At 35.0% G+C, this 19847-nt stretch overlaps 1 protein-coding gene across 10 annotated transcripts in view; it reads right to left on the bottom strand.

The window, feature by feature from the left end:
* Positions 1–19847, bottom strand: part of CNTNAP4 (contactin associated protein family member 4) — a 336779-nt gene that overhangs the window by 54969 nt on the left and 261963 nt on the right. For all 10 annotated transcript variants that reach the window (XR_010114325.1, XM_055299622.2, XM_063612412.1 and 7 more), the window contains 2 exons: positions 17586–17742; positions 14094–14221 (listed from right to left, as the gene is read on the bottom strand). Coding sequence is in view for 9 of the 10 variants with exons in the window: in XM_055299622.2 (XP_055155597.1) it covers positions 14094–14221; positions 17586–17742 (285 nt within the window). In the remaining variant the exon portion in view is untranslated. The remainder of the gene's footprint in view (positions 1–14093; positions 14222–17585; positions 17743–19847) is intronic.

Below are 19847 nucleotides of genomic sequence, written 5' to 3'. Positions count from 1 at the left end.
ATTTATGAACCTCAACAGGAATCAATATAAGCAAAATAAAAATGAAGAAAATAAAATCTGGCTGGAGATAATTATAGCTTGTGGTTTGCAGAGCAATATAAAAGAGAACAAAGCTGTTCATAGATGTTTCCATAAACACCCCCTAACCACCCCCACACATGCACATACAATAAGATAGATGGGCAAATGGAAAGTGAAAATTCCTCTTATGAAGGCAGAGCAGAGCTTGTTTTTACAATCAAAAGATCTTACAAACTATCACTGAAGAAGATATTTCTTGTCATTAGTCTTATACTAGTTTTGCACAAAACTGTTTTGACATTAATAGCAAAGAAACAGATTTGTGTATTTAATTATTCAAAGACATACACACATATAATTTTATTTTAGAAGAAACTGGAAGAACAGAATTTTGGAGCAACATCCAATTATTTTTAGTCTAGATGTAAGAGAATATATAAAATAGTAAATGAGATGAGCGACACTTATCTAAGTTTGCCACTGTATTATCCCTCAGTCATTCCTATGAAGCTCAGAGTGACAACAAAGAGGGGTGGAGTTGGGCATCACACGAGAGAGCCTTCCAAGCATGACATCCTTATTCTATTTGAAGTAACCTATTCTGAATTAACAAATGACAATCATTTAATATAAAATGAGAACATATTATAAATTCAAGGTAAATCTCGTCAATCCAAGATTGATGTCCTCCATGAACACACATGACCATGCGATAAAATTTGAGTCCAGTTATTCATCAGAGAAGAGGACCAAATTCATTTATTCAAAAAACATGAGATAGAGTGATTCTGATTTCAGCAAAACAAAATAATTAAGCACCCAATCAGAATTTTGAGCTTCTTATTGGCCATTTACTAACAAAAATGATTCCTTTATTTACAAGGTTAAAGTCAAAAGTCACTTGATATTCAGATTATTGTCTTTTAAAAAATTATTTTAACTCGGCAATTAACGGTAAGTAGAAGGGTTCTTAATATCTTCCTGCATTTGCACACTTACAGCCTTTACAGTATAAACGTTACCGCTTTTAAGTAGGCACATCTATACATTGGTCTCTTACAGCCCATTTGTAATCTGGCATGTTGAATATTTTTCCATGTATAGAAAATACATTTAAATATTAATTAAAGTATTTTATTAGACTAAAAGAATTGAAAATAAAAACTAGTAAATTATTCATAATATACTTATTGCCTGATATCTGCATACAGAACTTAGTTACAAATCCTTATGTGGGACTGTGTATAAACATCGGGTTCTAAAGAACACTGCAGGTAAGTACACACATGCTGTAATATGATGCCAACTGTGCACACTCAATGTTCCTCTGCAATCACACTATAGTTCCCTTATGCCTTCACTGTCGCACGCTCTTAGAGGATTATTTCACACTTCCGCTCCCCAATAATACATCTCATTTCTCATTCTTTAACTTTTCTAATAATCTCTAAGAAAAGAGCAGAAGACAGAAATGACCTCCTCTAAGAACCCACCACCACACCTGTTCACCTTCCTGCAACATCACGTGTGTTCTGCATTTTCTCCTGTTAGAATGAATCAACTGTCCACAATCCAAGGATTTATTTACTGGATCTCTCTTACTAACACAGACATGCTATTAATTCTCTCATCTCAGAAACCCCACTCTCATGATCATACTTTCTCCTCCATTTACCATTACATTTTCCCACCTTTTTTTCCTCCCACTATTCCTTGAATCTGTCTCAGGCTTTTATCCCAAAACACTTGACAAAACAAACCATCACCAAGGTCGCTATAACATCCACATTTCTAAAGCCATTATCAGTTCTCAGTTTTATCTTACTTAAGCTAACAACATTTAACACAGTTGATTGCTCTCTCCTCCTTGAAACACATTCTTCCCTTGGAGTTCAGGATACTCACACTCTTCTTTTGTCACAGGTGATATATTCTCAGTCTTCTTTCTTGCTTCCTCTTCACCTCGTCAATTTATCCATACTCAGTTGCCCCAAAGCCCTGTTATTTCTTCATCCACAATAACTCCTGCTGTTCTGTCCTGTGGCTTTAAATATGCTGAAAACTGACAACTCCACGTCTCTTCCTGAATGTTTAATGACATCTCAACCGTAATATGTCCTAAAACTGGGCTCTTTGTATTTCTCTACAACTCCTTGACCCCAGCAGCAATCTCCCCCATTTCAATTAATGCCAGTTCTTTCCCTCTAATTGATTAGATCAAACACCTTGGTGTTATTTTTGACTCTTCCTTTCGCAAACTACAACAATTCATCAGGAAATTTTATTGGTTTTCCTTTAAACTCTACCCATACCACAACTCTCACCATTGCACCCATGGCTCAAGCTACCATAATTTCTCAGCTGGATTGGTGATATGGTCCCCTAAGTTATTTCCCTGCTTTGAGTTTTCCCTATTTAATCTCACTAAAACCTGAGTTAGATCATACCACTCGCCTTCTCAAAATTCTCTAATGTTCTCCAATTTCATTCAGAATGAAAATGGATTTTCAAAATCTTTCATGATCTGACCACCAGGTTTCTCTCTGACTTCTACCACTCTCTTTCTTGCCCACTCTGCTCCAAACACTTGGACCATCTGGCTGCTCCATGAGTATACTATCTATACCCCATTTCTGTGTGGTTTATCTGGCCTTTCCCTCTGTCTAGACTACTCTTCCAAAGGTAGACACGTGCCTTGCATTCCTGTTTCTTTCAAATCTTTATTCAAATGCCACCTTCTTCCTGAGCTTTAAATGACCATCCTATTTAAAATTACGCCACTCCTGCCTCAACTTTATTTTCTTCATAGCTCTTACCAGCTTCTACTGTACCATATATTTCACTTGATTATTGTCTCTCTCTCTCTCTCTCTCTCCAAGAGAATATAAGCTCCAAGAATACTGATATTTTTATCTGTTTTGTTCACTGCTCTCTTGCTCTTTCCCACAAGTGGAAAGAGGGAAGAAAAGAGGAAAAACAGAGACAAGAGAAGAGGAAGAAGAAGAAAAAGAGGAAGAGAAGGAGGGCATAAAAAAGTGAAATTAAAAAAGGTAAACCCAACAAGATAAAGTAAAATATAAAAATTAAAATAAAAATGTTATAATGGAGAATTATCAGGCATAGTGGAGCTAACAAAGTTACATTATTTTATTATCTGTTGAAATGGAATTGATCCTCACTTTTTTTAATGGTTTATATGTAGTCTTTCAAATGGAAGAGAACTCTGTCAAATGAAAGAGAAATTAACCAAATCACTAGTCAATATCTTTTTCCAGTTGAAGAGTCTCACTTCTGCAAAGTTATTTATTGCCTACATGCACTTTTGATTATTTAATGCACTCTGGGCAGCTGTGATTTCTCAGACAGCTGTACTAGTCGATGCAGACAAAATGAAGAAACTAACTTCAGTGACTCAAGAATTTTTTGGAACGAGAAACTTACAGCAATCTTTTCTAACTATGAAGGCTTCAGAGTGCTTTGATTAAAGATAAAATTTCAATGTAATGAATTACCTGAAAAGAAATACATGTGATAAAATGGGTTGAAAAATTCAAATGCCAGAGTTAAAAATACTGCCTTGCTCAGATAGACAGACTGAGAGCAGAAATTCAGATCACATTTGCAAGGATTTTAACAACTTATAAAATGTGTATATATTTTTATCACATCACTTCTATTTCCAGGAAAAGTAATACTAAATGAACAACATCCAGGTACATTCTTGTTAAATTAGTGACCTTTAAGGATAATTGTTCCTTCGAGTATTCAGACAGAAAAAGCAAGTTACATACAAGGTGAAAAAACTAGTATGGCCTCAGATTCCTTCACAGTATTCAATGGCATAAAATAAAGGAACTCTGTCCATAGATTCTGAGAGAAAGAAAATTTATCCAGGCTAGTTTATTTCTGAAGTGTTAAGGCAACAGGCAGACACTTTCAAGTTTGAAAGAATTCTGAAAATAAAGCACACAAGAGCACTTTTGAGAAAATTTTTAAAAAACAAAACCTATATTCATAATGAAATATAGTCAACTAAAAAGACATTTAGAAAAGCTGTAGAAGACAAGACAACTGCATTCCTCAACACAGACAAGTATGGGATCACATATGCAAACTACTGAAGGTTACAAGCATGACACATAAAAAGTACACCAGGTCCTAAAGAGGTTAAATGTAGGGAAATTCTACTCCTAGGTACATACCGAAGAGAAATAAAGCCTTTGTCCACAAAAAAAAAAAAAAAAAAGCATACATGGAAGTCCACAGAAGCCTTATCATAATATCCAAAAAGTGGATCCAGCCCAAATGTCCATGAACTGATGAGTGATTAAACAAAATGTGGTATATCCACAGAATGGAATATTATTTGGTCATAAAAAACAATGAAGTGTTGATGTATTCTACAACACTGATGAACCTCCTTGACAATATGATGCTAAGTAAAACAAGTCAGTCACAAGAGACCACATATCTTGTATTTTTATCTATATGAAATATTCAGAATATGCAAGTCTGTAGAAAAAAAAGCAGGTTACTGGTTGCTTAGGGCTGGGATGGGGAGTGTGTGAAATGGACAGTGTCTGGAAAATGGGAGCAGGTCTACTTTGGGAGGTGATAAAAATGTTCTCAAAATGATTACGGTGATAGTTGATCAACTCTGTGTGGTACACTAAAATGATCAAATATACTAAAATTGATTGAATTGTACACTTTTAAAAGGGTGAATTATAGGCTGTGAATTATATCTCAATTAAGCTGTTCCCAATAGACAATATAGTTAAAGCATCAGAGTTTTAGAATCCTAAGGCAACAAATATTCTCAAGCACATACAAAATCAAAAAAATGCCACCCTCAAGAATCTTTCTAAAGACAAAACAAAGATAAAATATCCACTACCTGACAAAAAGAAATTAATCAAAATAAAAAGCACTGGAGAACAGAACTAGTGGTTACCCTTAAAAGTAACAATATACAAATAATAGCATAACTAGCAAAAACCGGGAAGGGGGAGATAAAGAAGGTGAAAGAAGAAATGAGTGCTAGCTTTTCCATTTCTCACAGCAGATAAATGCTGTTTATAATTTAAAAATACATTTAATATAAAATGTAGTGACTCTACAATCTTTTAAAATGCTCATAATCTTTTTTTGTAAGTCTAGCGGGATCACTTATGTTGAATATACTTTGTTAGATATATAAATTTCATGAGCCATCTTGGCTTAAATTTGGTGTTTTCTTTCTCAATTTCAATGAATAAAGTTTTATAAATTCATTTCTCAATCTCTTTTAAAAATTATTTTGTCTAGAGTGGTGATTCTCCACCTGGGGCAATTCTTTACCCAGGGGACATTTGGCAATGTTTGGAGACATTTTTGGTTGTCACATTTGGAGGAAGGATGCTACTGGCATCTCTTGGGTAGGAACCAGGGATACTGGTCAGGTCCAACAATGCACAGGACGGTCCTCAACCACCATAAGGAATTATCCAGCCCACATGTCAAGAGTGGTGAGACTGGGAAGCCCTGCACTAGAGATCTCTACCAACATTTGGAATGATATTCAATTGATATTAATCATTATTTCTGAGTTATGTGATTCTTGGTGACTTTTTTTACTTACTTTTTTGGTATTTCTATATAGCTTTAAAAAGTTATGATTTTGGCCGGGCGCGGTGGCTCACGCCTGTAATCCCAGCACTTTGGGAGGCCAAGGCAGGTGGATCACAAGGTCAGGAGATCGAGACAATCCTGGCTAACATGGTGAAACCATGTCTCTACTAAAATTAGAAAAATTAGCCAGGCGTGGTGGCGGTCGCCTGTAGTCCCAGCTACTCAGGAGGCTGAGGCAGGAGAATGGCGTGAACCCGGGAGGCAGAGCTTGCAGTGAGCCAAGATTGCGCCACTGCACTCCAGCCTGGGTGACAGTGTGAGACTCCATCTCAAAAAAAAAAAAAAGTTATGATTTTGTATCAAGTCAGTCATTAATATTTAACACAATTAACTAAAGGTATCCATATGTATAAAATTCCTCCAAAAGGATACCATGGTCCTGACAACTATCAGGGTTCCCAGTTCCAAAGTGAAAACCTTTCGAAAGTACTAAAAACAATTTTTGTTCCCTCACATTTATCAAGTTTCTTGCATACGAATTATTGGTTGGTAATAAATGTTTTTCCAAGTGAACAAAAAAACAAAGCAAAATAGACCATAAAATAATCTATTTTCCAAGAAGTGGCAATCATTTCAGTTTAATAAAGGCACTGTATTGAGTGAAAGATAAAAAAATTAATATTAACTAAAATCATATTCTTATTTGAAAGTACTTTCACTGTTACAACTTCAGGCATATTGACGAGAAACGGCTTAGATGGAACTGGACATTCTTCTACTAAGTGACTTTTTATATCAGAATCAATAATTCAATAGAGTCTAAACTCCTGTTAGTAAAAGTATATATTTACTTATTTAATTGCTTTAAGAACCAAAAATGTATTCACGTCTCTTACTAATAATTCATAAGTTGTAGGCTTCTTTACATGCATATATTAAATCATTCTCATTATTTCATGAATTGTTATTCATTGATTATGTTTTGGGTAATAGGTAATACATTAGTTATTAGGAACACAAGAATAAATGAGGAATGTACCCTGCTCTTGAGGGGCTCAAAAATAATTAAAAGCCAGTAAGAGAAAGATATATTTGTAATATGCTAAACATGTTTTGAGAACGCAGAATGATTATGTCATCTAGAAATCATGCTGGAAGAGTTTTAATCTGAGTGTGAAAGGATTTGGTAAAAGAATTAGGGAGATTTTGCAGATAAGGGAGAGTGAGTGACAAGGACTTGGAGCCAGATGCCATCGTGGTCCAGGAATTCCCTTTGTGTTGCAAGACTCACTGAAGTAGCACAAAGTCTCTGTAGACGTCTTCTTGCTGTGTGTCAAGAAAGCAGGTTTAACCCTGTGTATGAATGCCTGGGCTTCTACTCTGAAACTCTGTTTCTGGTTCTGAACATACTGCAACTACAGTTAGAACACTTGGGTAGGCCCTATGTCAACACCATTGGTCCAATTCATACCCAACCTTTGACCTAGAGCTATGAGTCTTAAACCACCTGTATAGAAAAAAATGTGCTTTTTTTTTTTTCCTCTTATTTCAGTCACAAAAAAATGAGACTCTGTCATTTGCAACAATATGGATAGAACTGGAGGTCATTATGTTAAGTGAAATAAGCCAGGGGCAGAAAGACAAACATTGCATGTTTCAATTTATTTGTGGGGTCTAAAAATCAAAACAATTTAACTCATGGAGACAAAGAATAGAAGGATGATTACCAGAGGCTGGGAAGGAGAGTGGGAGGCCAGTAGGAGGTAGGGATGGTTAATAGGTACAGAAAAATAGAAAGAATAAGACCTTGTATTTGATGGCAAAACATGGTGACTACAGTCAATAATAACGGAATTGTACATTTTAAAATAACAAAAATAGTATAATTAGATTATTTGTAACACAAAGGATAAATGCTTAAGGGGGTGAATACCCAATTTTCCACGATGTGATTATTACACATTGCATGCCTGTGACAAAATATGTCATGTATCCCATAAATATATACATCTATTATGTACCCACAAAAATTTTACATTTTTAAAATTTAAAATCAAAAATGTAAATTGCTAGAAAAGTGAATGGGAAAAGCAAAGGTATACAAAATACTATAAACTCCAGTCCACTTTTTATTACTATTATTTCCAACAGACATAAATTACTCTGCCCAATTGGCATAAGTCATTCTGAAATACTCTATATATTTGTACTAGCCTCCTCACAGAATGGTAGCAAAGAATGTGCCGACCAGTACTAGTCTGTGAACCGCACTGGTTGGGGGCAGCACTACATAGAGTAGTCCATGGACCGGCAGCAGCATGTGGAAGCCCGTTAGCAATTCTCCTACCCAGCCAGGCAGGGTGGCTCATTCCTGTAATCCTAGCACTGTGGGAGGCTGAGGTGGGCAGATCATTTGAGGTCTTGGGTTTGAGACCAGCCTGGCCAACATGGTGAAACCCTGTCTCTACTAAAAACACAAAAATTAACTGGTTATCATGGCACACGCCTGTAATCCCAGCTACTTGGGAGGCTGAGGCAGGAGAATCACTTGAACCCAGAAGGCGGAGTTTCCAGTGAGCCAACTGCACTCCAGCCAGGGTAACAGAGGGAGATTCTGTCAAAAAAAAAAAAAGAAAAGAAAAAAGGAATGGAAGGGGAGGGGAAGGGAGGAGAGGGGAGGGGAGGGAAAGGGAGGGGAGGGGAGGGCAGGGGAAGGGAGGAGAGGGGAGGGGAGGGGAAGGGAGGAGAGGAGAGGGGAGGGGAGGGGAAGAGACAGGAGGGGAGGGGAGAGGAGGGGAGGGGAGAGGAGGGGAGGGGAGGGGAGGAGAGGGGAGGGGAGGGGAAGAGAGGGGAGGGGAGGGGAAGGGAAGGGGAAGGGAGGGAGGTAAAGAGAAAGATTCTCCTACCCACACCCCCTGAATCACAGTCTCTGGGATAAGGAGTGGAAATCTGTGTTACAACAAGCTCTCCAAGTAATTTTTATACATGCTAAAGTGGAGGAACTGTTGGTCTGAAAGACTTTGGATGGTTCCTCAAAAATAAATATGTTCCCACTGCTCTTGGCAGGCTGATTACATAGGAAATACATAGGTGACTCCTCCTACTAAGGACCTTTCTGCTAACTGGTAAACCCAGATGTTCTCCCTTGATTCTTCCAAACTTTTTCTAAAGTTTCTAAAGTCAATATAAGTTAGAAACATATTCAGCACGATCCCAGAAATGTGCTGGAGAATTGGAGAATATCCATGTTACTGAAATCTCTACTGTTCCATGAATTTACTTCTAGTGGTCGGCTGTTTCTCTGTTTGTTTTGATGACCCAATTTTGTTTTGTAAGAGACAAGGTCTCACCCTGTTGCTCAGGCTGTAGTGCAGTGGTGCAATCATAGCTCACTGCAGCTTTGAGCTCCCGGTCTCAAGCAATCCTCCCACCTTGACCTCCTATAGTGCTGGGATTACAGGTTTGAGCCACTGCACTCAGCCTCCAATTCTTAAAATTAAGCAACTATAGCTATACAAACTGTTATTAACTTTTTCGTTTTGTTTTTCAGTCAGATGTGTTGAATAAGACATCATTTATTATTAAAATACATTAATAAATTATGGTAATTTACATAGAGTACAATTCAGCCTTTCTTTCTGTGTAGCTCTAGAAGTTGACTAGGACCTGAAACCATAAAACTACCACCACACTCAAGATATGGAACATTTTTTCACCTGACAAAGTTTTCTTGTACCCCTGTGTAAAATTCCTCTCACCTCAAAGTTCTTGCAGCAGAGATCCTTTTTCTGTTTCTATGGTTTTGACTTTTCCAGAATATCTTAGAAATTGAATCATTCAAAGCATGTAGGCTTTTTAGTCTGGCTTCTTTCACTTAGAGTAATGCAGTTGAGATTCATCTATGTTGTTGCATGTTATCAATAGTCTATTTTTTTTTAATTGTTTAGTAGTATTCCACTGCGTATTGTGGGTACACCACAGTAAAATGGAACGTGTATCCTTTCAATAGTTGATAAACATTTGAGTGGTTTCCATTTTTAGGGGACTATGGAAAAAAGCCAATAATAATAACAAAAAACTGACTATATCCATATAGATTTTCCTTTTTTCTTGGATGAAATCCAAAGACGGGGATTGCTGGGACATATGGTAATTGTGGGTTTAACATTATAAGAAACCAAATTCTTTTCCAAAGCAGTGTGTACCATTTTGCATCTATAGCACAATGTACCAGAGTTCTAGTTGCTCTAAATCCTCACTAGCACTTGTTATATTTTGGGTTTTTTTGTTATTATTATTTGTTAAATGTTAACAGTTATATATTGGTATCACATTGCGGTACTAGTTTGCATTCCCCTAATAACTAATGATGCTAAGGGTCTTTAATGTGCTGATTTAAATCCATATTTTTTCTGTGACATGTATGTGCAAATCTTTTGCCCATTTGTAAATTGATTTTTCAAATATTACTGCACCATGAGAGAGTTACTTTTATATTCTGGGTATTAGCCTCTATAAAACATGTATTTTGCAAATATTTTCACCTAGTCTGTAGCTTTTCTTTTCAATTTCCTGACAGTGTCATTTTAAAGGCAGAAGCTTTTTAGTGAAACCCAATTTATTATTATTTGTATTTTATGAAATGTACTTTTAGTGTTGTATCTAAGAAATCTATGCCCAACCCAAGGCCACTAAGATTTTCCCTTGTATTTTCTTAAGCAGTTTTATAGTTTGTGGTTTTAGATTTAAGTTTATGATTAATCTTGAGTTAATTTTTGTATCTGCTTTGAAGTATGAATTGACACTCTTTTTTTTTCATTCTGTTTTTCTTTTTCAAATGGATTCGAATTGTTCCAGATCTCTTTCTTGAAAAATTCTGTCCTTTCATCGTTGAGTTCCCTTGGCAGCTTTGTGAAAAGTCAAGCAACCATGTATACTTGGGTCTATTTTTGGGCTGTCTATTCTATTCCATTCACGTATTTGTCTGTTGTAATGTCAATATCACACTTCCTTGAGTATCTGTTAGTTTTATAGTAAGTCTTATAATCTGGTAGTGTATCTCAAACGTTGTTTATATTTGTCAAAACATTTTTGCTATTCTACTTTCTTTGCATTTCAACATACATTTAAAGATAAGCTTTCCAATTTCTACTCCCCCTCAAAAAAAAAGATTGCTGGATTTTAATTGGATTTTTTTCAGTCTATATATAAATTTGGGAAAAATTGACATCTTATCAAATCTTTTAATTCATAAATTTTTAAATATAATTTTCTTAATTTTTTTCTTAATAATTTGCTATATTTACACCAAAATATTTTATGTTGTTGGTGCTAGTAAAAAAATGGTACTTTTAAAATCCCATTTATAATTTTTTTATCATTAGCATATAGAAATATAATTTACTTTTGTATATTGACCTCGAATCCTGCGACTTTGCTAAACTCACTTTCTAAAAATATAAATTATTTGAGATTTTCTACCTAGAAAGTCATGTTACCTATAAATAGACATTTTATTTCATTCATTCTGACCTAAGGTTGGTGCAAAAGTAATTGCAGTTTTGCCACTTCTTTTAACGGCAACCTGATTTGCCATTAAAATCAGGTTGATTAACTTTTGCTGCAACCTAATAAACGCCTTGAATTCCTCTCCTTGACTTATTACATGTGCTAGGACCATGAGTAATAGATTGAATAAGAGTAGTGAGAGCAGACGTTCTTGCCTTTATCCTGAACTTAAAGGGGAAGCAGTTATATCCTTGACTATCCAAAGTATGACATTAGCTATCAGATTTTCACAGATGTCCTTTATACCATGGAGGAAGTTCTCTTATTTCCTAATTGGCTAGTTGATTTCTGATATCAACAATAATAGCAGCAGTAAAATGAAATTGAAAACAAAATGAAAAGAAATCTTTGAAAAAATACAACATAAATAAATTAGGGTAACCTCACAACCGGTACTAGCAGGTCTGATAGTCATGTTTTATTTGTCCTGCTTTCCCACAACTTCACCTTCTTTCCTAGAAAACCATGGCTGATCTACATTTTCCAGTATCTCTAGTTTGTGTGAGAAAATGAAAATATTACTTTTTTCATTCTCACTTTTTTACTTTTCTGTTAAAAAAAAAAAGTGTTAATCTCCTGTCTCAATGAATGACACTAATGGTTTTATTCAAATCAGAAAGCTGGAGATCATCCCCAAGGCTTTAACTCTCAATCTTACATCTAAATCATATCGAATTTACCTCGTCGTTGATCCCCCTTTGAAAGCTCCATGCCAATCACTGCCTAGTTCAAGCTCTCATCTTCTCCTTGTCTTACATCAGAGGTCACTTTACTGATCTTTAGGTTTATAACTGATTGTCAGGCTTTCAATTGAATCATGAGAATTAAGTTATGTCTCAGTCTTAAATTACTCAATGTGTAGTCCTGATGCCTTCAAAGTAATGTCCATGCAGCTTTTCTCTGCTTATGAGGCCTACTGTGCATGATCCTATGTCTGTTGGTCCCACATCTGCCCACTGAGCCTCACTAGGAAATGAACAAAAAAAAAGTATGGCATTGTAACTTAAGTGGTACAGATTTCCCATATGGAAAAAAGGAGTATTCGCTGTTCTGAAGCCACTGCTCATCTAACTGAGAATATAAAGAACGCTTCATGCAGAAAATAGTCCTTAGTCCTTCATGCAGAAAATAACCTCACGTGAAGATGAACCTCAACGCTAAAAATAGATATAGGAGGCAAAAAGACCAATCACTTGATTACTGTTTAATTAATAAGTCAGAGATTAAGTAGCGGGTCTCTAAATACTTGAAACTATTTGTAAATTCTTAGTGCTAATGTAGTAGCTCCCCTCTGTATTCCCATGGTCACAGTAGTTCACAGCCCTAGTTTCTCAACCTCAGTACTATTGACATCTGGGGCCAGATAATTCTTCTCTGTGGAGGGCTGTCTCATGCATTGAAGGATGTGTAGTAGCAACCCTGACCTCTCCCACTTACATGCCAGTAGCATCCTGCTCCCCAACAATGTGATAACCAAAAATGTCTCCAAACACTGCCAAATGTCCACTGCAGGGCAAGATTGCCTTGGATGGAGAATCACTGCTCTAAGCGGAATGATGTTGCGTGCTTAAAATGATGACAGAAAGTCTGGGAGAAAGGAAGTCTAAGGGAGAGAGTTGGTAGGGACCTCACTTAAAACATACAAATACACAAAGGTTTTGGCTAATGAAAGAAGGCAGGCAGAGGAAGCCAGCCTGGGTCCCTGCAGGTTTAAGATCAGAGCAAGCAGTGAAAGGTACACGTGATGTACAAAACAACTTCTCTACAGCCATGAAAAATCGTTACACTCTCCTGGATGCATCTGAAGTTTACAACCTCGTCTCTTTGCACATAATTTTTCTTCCCATGAAATATCCTATGTCATCTTCATGGGATTCTGTAAGGCTCACTGGTAGAACAGGAAGTAGAGGTGATACATATCAGAGATGGTGAGTATAATGATAAACAGTATTTACAATGCATATATAATTTTTAAAGGCCGGTATCATCTTTGCTTTTTAACTAAGCAACTTCTGCTCTGTGTCTCCATAAATCTACTGAATTGTCAGATTCCCTCTTACTCTGTTGTGCCCCTAGCATAAAATTTTATTTTAAGGTGTGGTGGTAATGTAAACAAATATTTCATCTATTTCCATTTTAAGTTCTGGAAATACTAAAAGCAAACATATTTAATGCACTAGTCTCTAACCTAACTCTTTTCAGAGAGATTAATAATCTATAAATGAATACATATGCTCATTTCATTCCCTGATCAAAGAAAACATATATATATATATATATATATATATATATAAAACATATATATGTATATATGGAACATAAATATACTGGAACTATATTTGAACTTTAAAATTCTGGTTTAAAGTGTTAACGCACTGCATATGCAAAACAGCATGTACCACTGGTTTAAAGTAAATGCATACAGACACACACACACACACAAGCTGAAAAAAAAAAAAAAAAGAGATTTACAGTTGAAATGTATTTGGGGTTAAGATGACATGATTCCATTGACATTCTAATTTCATCCCAGGCCTAATAGTAGGAAATTCACATGAATTATTAATAACTGCGTTTAGCATTGAGGCTTTCCTATGTGGATAACAGCAATTAGAAATTCAGGAATGCTGGGATGTACTCATGAACTAATCAAGTTGAGATGTCCAGTGGTTTCTTTCTCTTAGAATCTTAACAAGGATTGCCATCATAGCTTTGTACTTCATAGGAGTACTTATTTGTTGACTGACTGAAAGAGTATTTCAGACCGTACCTAAAAATGTTCACAATAGAAGTCTGATTAGTTATTATGTGATAGAAACATGATGCTTAAGTGATGGTACTTTAAGTCATAGTTCTTTTCTCAAATGTGGTTTCAACACATCGTAACCACTTACTGTCTCCCCTGCAGAGTAGAGGCCCCAGTTTATAAGCTGCTTCTGAATGCAGTCGGCCTGTGTCTGTAATCACGATCTTAGTTACTGGAAGATGTTCTTTATAAGCAAGCAATCCAGTGTCATTGGTCCTAAAAAAACAATAGCAACAACAAAATTCTTAAGAACTTTTAATAGTCCTTATTGCATTGCAAAACCAAGATGTTCTGAACTAAATTTGCACCTACAAAAGAGTAAGGATCCAGTCACTCATCGGAGCACATAAAAACAAATGACATTTGATTTATTATTATTATTATTATTATTTTGAGACAGGATCTCACTCCGTCTCCCAGGCTGGAGTGCAGTAGCACTATTTTGGCTCAGTGCAACCTCCTTTTTCTGGGTTAAATCCATTCTTGTGCCTCAGCCTCCCAAGTAGCTGAGATTACAGATGTGTACCACCACACCCAGCTAACTTTTGTATTTTTTGGTAGAGTCAAGGTTTTGCCATGTTGGCCAGGCTGGTCTTGAACTCCTGGCCTCAAGTGATCCACCTGCCTCAGCCTCCCAAAGTGGGGGGATTACAGGTGTAAGCCACTGGGCCTGGCCAAAACATAATCACATTTTAATGCCTCTTGTAGAAAATATGTAATAGAGAATATAAAATATAGCATATGTTAAAAATAGAACACAGCTGGAGATTTTTTAATTCAATGGACAATTTTCTACCTTTTTACTGGAATTGGTTAATACATTAACATTTAGTGTAATGATTGATACTGTAGTTTCAGGTCTACCATTTTGCTATTTCTTTTGTTTCCCCATATGATTTCTTTTTATTTTTTGAAATGTTGTAGTGTTTTATTTTACTGTACTTTAAGTTCTAGGATACATGTGCAGAACATGCAGGTTTGTTACACAGGTATACACATGCCATGGTGGTTTGCTGCACCCATCAACCCATCATCTACATTAGGTATTTTTCCTAATGCTATCCCTCCGCTATCCCCCTACTCCCCAGCAGGCCCCAGTGTGTGATGTTCCCCGCCGTGTCCACATGTTCTCATTGTTCAACTCCCACTTATGAGCGAGAACATGCGGTGTTTGGTTTTCTGTTCCTGTGTTATTTTGCTGAGAATGATGGTTTCCAGCTTCATTCATGGCTGCGCAAAGGACATGAACTCATCCTGGTTTATGGCTGCCCCCCATATGATTTGTTGTATTTCTGTTTTCCTTTGCTGCCTCCTCTTGATTTATTCCATATTTTTTGTATTTCATTTTATTTTCTTTATTCACATTTTAGCTATATTTATTGTATTTCAATGTTTGCTTTACAGATTACAAAGTAAATTCTTAATTTATCACAGTCTATTTAGACATTATGTTTTTTAACAATGTGAAATGTCCGAAGCTTGCTAAGACATAATTCATTTAACACTGCTCCCCTCCACACACATATTCTTTTATCTATGGTTGTAATATATTTTAAATCCATATGTTATAAACTTTATAATAAAAGTAAACAGTGAATTTAATTTTTTAATTAAGAAAATATTTTAAACACTGGCTTTTATAATTACAAACATATTTGCAATCTCCAGTGCTTTTCACTTCTTCCTGAAGATCCGAGTTTTCATCCATTATTTCTCTTTAGCCTGAAGAATTTCTATTAGAATTTGTTATTTCAGATGCTCTTTTCTATTCTAAAATTTACATTTGGTTTCATATTACAGTTCTCACTTATCTGCTTAAAATACCCTTTGTTTATACATTGTGATTATTTTTACCTTTAAGTCTTCAAATATTTTTATAATAGTTGCTGTAAAGTTTCTTTCTGCCAATTCAAACATCAGTACCCCAAGGTTGGTTTGTGATTATTGCTCGTAATTTCTTGACTTTAGATGAAAATTTACTCTTTTTTGAATATTCAGTAAATGTTATAACATGCTGGATATCATGGATACATTGTAAAGATTCCAGAATCTTTTGTTATTCTTTAAAGATTTCATTTTTGTTTTCATAGGCAGTTAAATCACAGCCTTATTACAATAAATTGCCATTGCTTGGTTTGATAGTTCATTAGGTGGAGGCTGTGTGAATTTTGCCTAATTTTCAATCCTATCTCTATATCTGGGATATTGTCTTTGCTGTAAACACATGGGCAGTTTCTGCCAACATTTGGTTACTTCCTGCTTATTTCAAGTAGTTGTTTTTATAACATTGTTTTCCTGGATTTACAACAATTATCTGACAAGAGTTAGCACTATGCAAGTTACTTCACCATTAGCGGAATTTAATACGAGAAGTTTTATAATCTTATTTTTAAAAGTCATTTTTAATTAGCAATCTGTTACGGAGGCATTGGAGAGTTATTGATGATTAGGTAATTTTTATTGTTGTTAAGCATTAGTACTAGCATTTTATTTACGTTTTAAAATACAGTATTACTGTGTAGGTATTTTTTTGTGAAGGTAGTGATAAGAAAAGGGTGCCTTCCAAAGGGAGTAGAAATTTGAAAAATGAGAGTTTAAGTAAGACAGACAATATTCTTCGTACCAAACATGTAACACTAAAAGTGCAATTCTAAAAGAAATACACACACACACACACACACACACACACAACATAATCTTGATGTTTCCCAACTAAATAAATGAAATATTGTCTAATTCAAATTATGACCTCAATTAACAGATTTATCACTGTAATCAATGTGCATTCTGTAATAAAATCACTCATATTACATCCAGATTGACTATGAATATTTGTTAAAAATAAGTCTTCTGTACAGTTCTAGTTGCTTAGCAATGTAACATATACATACGTTATGCTGAAATGTAAATATAAACATTTAAAATATTTTCACTTTACAAATAATAAATAAGAGCAGTATACATGCCAACTCTAGTCTCAAATACTACCAATGTCTTTTTTAAACTTTTCAGATAAAGAACACATGCATAAGCTTCTTTTCTGCTTAGAGGAATATTTTAAATTCGATTTTAAAATTCCTAAAATGTTACAGATCTCTTTTTTCAAAATATAATCCACAGAACATTAGTGCTTTGTGGTATGATTTGTCTTTTTAAAAATATAAAACAATCACTTGTTAAAATAATTGTAGTAAATTCTGAGTTGATAATTTTAAAGCTTTTGTAGGTAGATTATTGAAGAAATGTGCTTTGGCTGTAAATATATTTTTAAGATAATAGAATATCTACTTACATATAGTTTTTAAAGGAATAATAATTAATTCCCCATGTAACAGGTGTCTCTGTTTGATTATAAAATTAAAATGTACATGACTTATGATCCATTACAGAAAATAACTCAAAAAGGCATTGACTTAATACTAAGGATTATATTGACTATACCATGTTTCATTAAAATATACCTTTATTTAATTACTTCATTGCACTAACTTGTTCAGTATCTGGCTAGCTATACATACTTTGAGTGATTAATTTTTTTAAATGAACTTTTTCTTGCATAAAGAAATCAAATGGAAATCACCATTCATTCCGGTCAGCATCACAATTGCAGTAATACTGAGAATCAATGCAGTTTCCCTCTAATCCACAAGCACATTTTTGAAGATCGGGCGAAGAACCTCCCCAGTAGGTTTGTGTTTCATTGGTTCTTCCTACCCACCAACTCAGAGGGGTTCCATCTGAAAGAAAAACGTGAAAAATGTGACATCTGTTTTATGTTCCACCACCTTCTCTCCCAGTATAATTCCTTTTCTTCCAAAATCATTAAAAAGAATAAAAGGAGAAAAGGAGAAAGACTGATTTAAGGATATGCAAAACAGTATAATTGCTGGCATTTCCTTAAGAAAACTTTTTTTATAAAAAAGTTATTATTTAGGCTTAAATGACCAATAAAATTTGTTCTTGGGTAGAAAATAAACCAGCAGTTCCTATTTAATTTAGGCATGATAGAAAAAAATGGATTGAGAGCAGCTCACATATGCAATTTCTTTAAAAATAATTTTACAACAAGTTAGCATCAAAATATAAATCATAGTAATTAACACATCAAAGCAAAATTGATTTAAAATCATGAAATGCCCACTAAAGCATTATGGAATGTTATGTAAAGTCCCTGATTTATCTCAATAAATTTATTCTCTAAAAATATCCTAGCTGTTAAAAAACGTTCGGCATGATTTGGCACTCCCTTGTCATGATTTAAGATTTATTTGGAAGTATATATTTTATCTTCCATTTAATGTCTTGGCTATTTATTTGAAGACTACAGAAATAACACTGAAAAATCTTCATGCTGGAAGCGAATATTACACTCAACAGAAGTTTCCCTTAGCCAAATGCATCTCTTCCTACGATAAATGTTCAGCTACCAGCTCCTTCTCAGAGTTAAGACTAAACATGATGCCAAGGAGCTAGAGCAAGGAACAGACAGAACATCTAGGCAAGGATTTTCAGAGAAGGACGTGAAGCATGCAGCCAATCTATCATGAAAAAAAAAAAGTATGGAGGAAAAATTGTAGTCATCTAAGAATCAGGGCATGAGAAGAATGTAAGCAACATAGAATCAGTCAGTTTCTCAAAGATACTTGATCGTTTTTCTGTTGACTTTCAAACGTTTAAGTTGTCACCATTAGCCCTACTGAGAATCTGGGATTTTTACTAATTTATCCCTTGCTTATAAATGCCAATGCTCATTTTAACTTACTATTAGATAGCCCCTGTGCTAATGCTGACAACCTCTCTCCCAGGGTTACTATACATGCCAGTCTGGCCACGTCAAAAAAACAAAAACAAAAAACCAGCAAAGAGTTATTAGAAGCTGTGTTATGCATAAATGCATTAATATGAAGAATCTTCGTTTTTTAATTACATGATTAGCCCTTCACCAGAAGGTGAAAATTGCTTGAAATACATAATAAATATATTTCAATATACTGTTTAAAACATTATGTTTTCATAGATTAAAAAGAAAAATAGTTATTCTTAAATACTGAACCATATTCCCACATCTAAATTTCGTGTCTTCCCTATAAAATACAAATCACTGAATGTTTTTTAAGGTATCAGACTTTGGTTCAATCCAAGACTTTAAAAAAAAAACATATTAAGGAATTTAAATAAGTAAAGGAATGAATTTTTAAAATCCTGAGAAACAAAAATTAAAGGTAAAAAATACCCATGGATATAGTAGAACATTCCACCTCCCATAATTAATATCCTAAATGACTTGAGCATTCCCATTGATCACCCTTCCTTTGTGCGGAGTCACAGATCCTCAGCAGCAGAAAACATATTTTCACACACATTTCACTTTATTCATTCACATATGGCATCATTATCACTTGACACTAAATCACCAAGATCTGAAACTCTAAATATAGCTTATAGGAAAACGACTTCCTGTTCTACCCCATTATATTTCTTATTGTGACCTCAGAATCCAATTGTTCTGTCGCTTTTAACTCTCTCCACCTCAAACCTATTCCACACGAATCATGAGATCACCAACCTGAGAAAAATTTTTGTATTTAGTCATGTTCCACACCTTTCTGAATCCCCTCTTCCATGCCTTTCTGGAGTTCACTTTCTAAAATTGGTTATTGAGCCTGAAACACCAGGGAAGCATTAAAAACAAAAAAGTGTGCAGGCACAACTGGCCTTAAAGGTGGGGATTCCTTCATTCTGTGTCAACCCCTGTATTAGTCTGTCTTCATGCTGCTAATAAAGACATACCTGAGACTGGATAATTTATAAAGAAAAGAGGTTTAATGGACTCATAGTTCCA

The sequence above is a fragment of the Symphalangus syndactylus genome, chromosome 11 (assembly GCF_028878055.3).
Source record: "Symphalangus syndactylus isolate Jambi chromosome 11, NHGRI_mSymSyn1-v2.1_pri, whole genome shotgun sequence".
Lineage (NCBI taxonomy): Eukaryota > Metazoa > Chordata > Mammalia > Primates > Hylobatidae > Symphalangus > Symphalangus syndactylus.
This window is presented reverse-complemented; position numbering and strand designations above follow the sequence as displayed.